General features: G+C 44.6%; 1 protein-coding gene across 2 annotated transcripts; it reads right to left on the reverse strand.

Annotated features, from left to right (window-relative positions):
- Positions 1-860: 860 nt before the first annotated feature.
- Positions 861-6,096, reverse strand: kcnj2a (potassium inwardly rectifying channel subfamily J member 2a). 2 transcript variants are annotated; one of them, XM_069159974.1, is made up of 2 exons: positions 5,916-6,096; positions 861-4,090 (listed from the first exon to the last, which is right to left on the reverse strand). In XM_069159974.1, the coding sequence occupies exon 2, from the start codon at positions 3,869-3,871 to the stop codon at positions 2,588-2,590; it is 1,284 nt and encodes a 427-aa protein (XP_069016075.1). In that variant the 5' UTR covers positions 3,872-4,090; positions 5,916-6,096; the 3' UTR covers positions 861-2,587. The 2 variants fall into 2 exon arrangements, with proteins under 2 accessions (XP_069016075.1, XP_069016074.1); XM_069159973.1 differs by having other exon boundaries at positions 861-4,093.
- Between the last annotated feature and the right edge of the window lie 277 nt (positions 6,097-6,373).

The raw sequence follows: 6,373 nt of genomic DNA on the forward strand, positions 1-6,373 counted from the left end.
ACACATTACTAATTGATTCTCAACTTTCTTCCATGAATTCATCCTTTCAACAGAAATAATCAGTTTTGGTTTTATTGAAAGTAAAACTTTAAAAATGATAATGACGCTCTCATGTGAAACATGTTTTCGACACTTTCTGGTATTCATTTCTTGTTTAGATTTATCTAAAGTATGAGCTCTTTAATAGTCTATAATGTCTTTGAATTGAAATTTTAATATGTAACTTAAACAGACCATTTCCTGACCTGATGTGTCAGAAAGGTTTTTACTAGCCAAGTCTGATCTTCATCAGGAGGAACTTTGTACATTTAGCTGTGAAATATTGTGCCATAAATGTGTAAGATTATTTTTTTTGTTTGCTCCTTTGCTCTCGTTACTCAGTTAAAGGTTTGCTACGTAACTCTTTGATCTTTTTGGTAAGTAAAAATATAGAAACTACACTATAAAAATTCTCCAATACAATTAAAAGTCCTGATTTTACTTTAGCATTCAGGTCATTAATCTGTAAAAATGCAGCATGTTATTTGTATGTTTTTAGTATGTAAAAGCTTTATTTTTAGTCACTACAGTTGTCAAATAAATGTCGTGGAGTAAAACTATGAAGTAGCAAAAAATGGGAAGAGTGAAGTATCTCAATATTGTACAAAAAAAAAGTACCTTAACTGAGTAAATATGGCTTGTTATTGGGCGTTAATCTTCCATATAAGTGTGACAGTAGAATATAGGGAGCTCAAAATACTGGAAGAGATGTGTGTAAAACTTTATTAATAAGATAAATAGTCTCATTTTAACCCTCATCACTTCTGGTTTATCCCATTTTAAAAGCACTGATTCATTCACGAGAAGCGACACAGGCCGACTGATCGTCCACTGACCTTTTATTGAAAAAAGAACAATATCATGTACAATAATAATAATAATAATAATAATATTAATACAAAAATCTGTACATTCCGTGGTTTTTGCAGTACATTTGGAAGACTGATACAAAAGAACTGCAAGAGGGAGGGAGGTATTTACAGGTGTCGGGTCGATGCAGCCGAGAGGCTTTCCGTCTGCGTTTCTAAAACCAAACAAAGAGGATATAATGATTCGTATTGATGCGAACTGCTGAGCGGGACGCGTCGTCTCCCACATTTACAGTACACATGGCTTTCAACTGTTTTACAATCTTACATTCTCCGAGAAAACAATGAGCAGAGAATAAAAACTCAAGTAGTCTGTGTATATGATTTTTTTTTTTTTTTTTTTTTAACATGAGATTTTCCTCCGTCATCTCATACTTGGTCATGTTTTGAAACCTTTACAGCAGCTTTGGCTTCGTAAAATCAGCTGTTTGGTTCAAGTTGACGTCTAAAAATCAATCCGAATATTTATTGGCCCGTTAACTGAATCATTGTTTTGGTTCAGCAAACTCTTGAATTCTTATTTAAATGATTTACACATCGTCACTTTCCCCATGTTGAACTTTCCAGATTGAGGCTTGATGAAGTGGCTCAAGATAACAACAATCAACATAAAAAAAAAATAAAATAAAATAAAAGATAAAACTGTACACACACGTTCTTGAAAAACAAACCTTATTAAAACTCCCTAAACACTCTACTTCTCTGTACCAGATCTAATCAGGTGTTATTTTTAAGAAACACATAACTATGATAATAATACTCTTTGGCATTTTTTTTTTTTTTTTATCAACCATAAAAAAAAAAAAGAGAAGAAGAAGAAGCAACATCGTAGCAGCACTTTTAAGAACATTCAGATTCTCACATCATCCCGGTCTCAGTTTAAATCAGTGATTCCTGTCAGTGTGATGTCGTTAATACTCCCCTGCTCCGATCTCCACGTCAGCAGGCATGTTTCTGTCGGTCTGACCAGCTTTTTCAAACCGTCTCTCAGACCAATTACTGCAGAGGAAAAAAATAAACCTCTCTGGGAGAGAGGGGAGGGGGGGGGGGGGGAATCAGTGCTGTCAAGTCGAAATAAAAGTTCTCGATAAGTTGTGTTTTATTGCCTCCGGCGATGTCTGTGGTGAGACCAGCTCGTGAACAAATACTCGTACCTTCTTTGTTCCAGACATCCGCCTCCTTCAACTCTTTTGGTTCTACGTGAAAATTAAAACATCTTTTTAGCCCCCCCCCCCGAGCGGTTTATTTTTTTTTGCGTAACTTCACCACGATTTTCTAGCAGCAACTATATAAAAATAAAATAAAACAGCTTTCTGAAAGCACCTCGTTCCTGCTGGACCGACCGACCGAGACATGCCTGCAAGGTTTCAAGTCACCACGACGACCTCCTTCCTCTTTGCAGCCGCCGGACACTGAGCACACATTCATGGGGACTCGTGGAGAATTCATTCTGCAATATGCACGTGCTTCATAGTGCTGTGTTTTGTCATACTGTATGTCGTCAAAGTTCAGAGACTCTTTACATACAAAGTCTTAAAAACCTTTGCCGCTTCCCACAGCAGTACCGTTCGGCTCGTCCTCTGCCCAAAGCCCGGCTCGGCTCGTCGTGCCTTTTCAGAGCAGAGCGGAGATTTTTTTTTTTCAGAAAATCTCTCCTTTGAGGTCTGAGGTCTGAACAGTCATATTTCGGACTCCCGTCTCAGAGGCCGCGGCTCCAGCGGCACCGTGGCCTGGCTGTGCTCCGTCTCCGAGATGTTGTCCGTCTGGGTGCCGTCGGGCCCAACGCTGCCCCCGTTCCCCTCGTCCGTGTCCTCCTTGTTCTCCAGTGCCATCTCGTTTTCGTAGCAGAAGGAGTTGGAGTTGGAGAGGATGTATTTTTTCTCCGCCAGGTCTCTGGCGCTGCACAGCGGGGTGCTCGGCACCTCGTATGTCTTATGGAAGCGGGAGTAGTCCACCTTGTAGTAGTTCTTCTCCTCGAAGAGCACGGGCTCGAACCGGTGGCCCCAGAGGATCTCGTTGGCCACGTAGGAGCTCCGGCACTGCGTGGTCATCGCCGTCGCCTCCACCATGCCCTCCAGAATGACCACGATTTCAAACTCGGAGCTCTCCAGGTCCTGCTTGCTCATGTCGTAGAAAGGACTGTCCTCGTCGATCTCGTGGACGATGGTGATCGGGGACACCAGGAAGATGCGGTCCACTCCGCTGTCGAAGCCCACGTCTATGTCCATCTGGTCGAGGGGGATGTACTCCCCCTCCGCCGTCGTTCGGGATTTGAGAAGCTGCGCTCGCACGTGCGCCTCGACCAGGTGGCTCTTCCTCAAGTTGCCAACGCGCCACATCAGGCAGAGCTTGTTGTCCCTCATGGCCACCGTGGCGTTGTGGCTGAAAACCAGAGTTTCATTCCTCTTCTTGGGCTTTGCCATTTTTGCCATGACGGCGCCGATGATGAAGGCGTCGATGATGCAGCCCACGATGCTTTGGAAAACCACCATGAAGACGGCGACGGGACACTCGTCCGTCACGTATCGGTAGCCGTAACCGATGGTGGTCTGAGTCTCGATGGAGAAGAGGAAGGCGGCTGTGAAGCTGCTCACGTTGGAGACGCACTTCTGGCCGTTGCTTTCTAAGTCCCCGTGAAAGATGGCCACCAGCCAGAAGACGCAGCCGAAGAAGAGCCACGACAGGAGGAAGGCCAGGCAGAAGATGATGAACATCCACCTCCAGCGGATGTCCACGCACGTCGTGAAGATGTCGGCCAAGTATCGCTGACCCTTCTCGCTCACGTTGATGAACTGCACGTTGCAGTGACCGTCCTTCTTCACGAACCTGCTCTGCGGTTGGTGCCTCGTGTGCACCTTGCCCTTGCCGTTGCCGTAGCCGTTGGGTACTGCCATAGTGGCAAGCTTCATGCCGTCCTCCTCTGATGACACAATGCTGTAGCGGCTGGCTCGCACGCTTCCCATCACCTCAGTCTGGGAGGGCTGTGCTGCTTCTGCTTTGGAAAACAGTCTAAGTTTCTGGAAGAAGCGTTGGAGAAACAGTTTCGAAACACTTTCGGGGACCGACTCGGAGGAAATGGTGACAGAACGAGGCGGGCCGAAGGGACGCCTCCTCAGCCGGCGAGAGGAGGAAGAAGCGGCTCACTCCTCTTTCATCAGGCGACTGGACCTCATCAACGTCATCTGCTGCGAGAAAACAGAAGAAGAAGTCTGTCAGAGAAGACTAGATTCCAGAAAATATCAATAACTTGTCAGAACTGATAACTTCCTCGCCGCTCGCTCGGACGTGCCTGAGAAAAACCATCAAGAACTTTATACGGCGGGTCGGAGAAGCTCGTCTCCCTCCGTGCCAACAATATTTCATCCAGTTATGACCAACAACAACAGTGATATTTAACCCCGATCCGACATTTCAACTTCCACTGAGAGAGGCCACACAGTAATCACACTCAGGTCCCGTTTTTGGCCATTTACAAAGTCGACTTATTTTCCTTGGCCGAGCCTCGCTGACCTGATCGCTTCTCACTGGATTGTGGGTTACAGCGTTTCTATGGGATCTCATGCACGGCCGCTTTTGCACCACTGATGGATTATGTAAACAGTTTACACTGAGAAAGGTTAGATATGCAGATCATTTTCACTCGCTGTCGTCTTTTGAATAATAGACAGCAAAAAGAAGAGATTGCACAATAAGATCCAGGATTTAAACTCTTAGTCTTAGTGCTCATTGGTGCATTATTAATATAGTTTAATCAGAATTCGCCTTTTAGAAACTTTTAGATCCATAATTATTATATTAACTGTCAAGTAACAGCTGCAGTTTTGCCGTCACGTCTGCAGAATGAAAGCAGGTTGGAGATGACATGGCTTCGGTCTCTGGGTTTGTGTACGAGTTTGTTATCTCAAAGAATCTTTTGGGGAAAGTGCGAGCTCCGTCTTTGGATGCACAGCTTGTTGACTCTCAGAAAGCCCTCCGGGGACTTCTTCTTCTCTGCTGCAATAATGGCCGCCCCGGGAGGATTCTCCCAGCACAAACTAAAACACCTCTCATTAGGTTTTTCTTTTTTTTTGCTGTCCTGGCAACAGAGTCTAAATCGACCTGCCGCGTTGCGTTGTATTTTTTTGAGGGTTAAAAGATGAGCAGAAAGTTCTCCAGCTACAGTTTTAAACACGGGATGTAAGTTTAACCACGGCCGAATGCACTTGTAGTTTCACAATGACGATGTAAAACTGTATGATGCAATTCAGTCTGTGGTGCTTTTACATAGATTAATGGCACAGCTGGGTAAAGTTCAGTCTCATATTTCATGCACTGTTGATCCTGCATTGTTCACCTCTGTGATCTTTTTCCTCAGATGATGTCTGATGTGGGAATATTTCAAAAAACACTGATGCATTTGCTTCACATTTATTTCAAGCAGCCAAAATGTTACTTTTGTTCTCTAATAGATTTTGTAAATTTTTTTTTTTTTTTTTTTTTTTTTTACAAAACTCCCGAAATAACAATAATAATCAGAAGTGTTATTGAATTATTAAAGTTGTTCAGTCTTTAAACAGCAGGTCTGTCCTCCAGAGTCTCAGAGCTGCTCTCGGTATGCAACAAATGCCAGCGACAAATGTTAACAGGTGCGGGAGAAAAAGGGAGCTGACTTCTGATGCAATCACACACTCACTCACACGCACACACACACACACACACACACACGCACGCACACACACACACACACACACACACACACACACGCACGCACGCACACGTACGTTTTAATTCCAAGTCAGTCCATCAGAAATCCGGATTTATCTTTAAAACCCTTAAAATATGAAGCGAGACCGAATGAGCTGATAAACTCGCAAGTCGGTGCGTCACGGAGAATAAAGTTTGGAGCATCAAAGCCAAAAGAAAACATTTCTGACACGTGAAACACTAATTCAAGCATCACATTCATATGAAAGCACGAGAGGGCTTCAGCTCTCTGAAAGAAGCGCGTGAAAGGCAGGCTTCCTCTACCTGTTGCTCATCTGCGGACCGGTCGGACTCAAGTTTGGTGAAATATAATCCAGGCGGGTTGTTTGTTGTTGTTTGTTTTTTGCGGCCTCTGTTATCCTCAGCGTCGTCTCCGCGCGCTTGTTATATTTTTATTTTGGCCTCAGCGAGATGAAGTACGAAACTCCCCTCATGTCTCTGGAGGACCGGTCTCTGTAATGTGCTTCACGTTGAGTTCCCCCAAAGCGGTTTTAAACAGCACGCACCGGCACGGCCCGCCCCCTCCTCCGCGCCCAGCCAATGGGAAGGAGGAGGGGGGGGGGGGGGGGGCACTCCGAGAAACTGCCTCAATTATTCAGGGTTTCTGTGTCATTTCATGTGTTTGACTGATGCGACTGATGTGAAACACAAACATGGAAGTGAAGGAGAGCAGTGTGACACTAATTGACCGAGGACACGTTAAATCTCAATTAGGAGGCAAA

Source organism: Embiotoca jacksoni, unplaced genomic scaffold (assembly GCF_022577435.1).
Source record: "Embiotoca jacksoni isolate LCO1_2020_lvr unplaced genomic scaffold, fEmbJac1.0.p SCAF_26, whole genome shotgun sequence".
In the NCBI taxonomy this organism is placed as follows: domain Eukaryota; kingdom Metazoa; phylum Chordata; class Actinopteri; family Embiotocidae; genus Embiotoca; species Embiotoca jacksoni.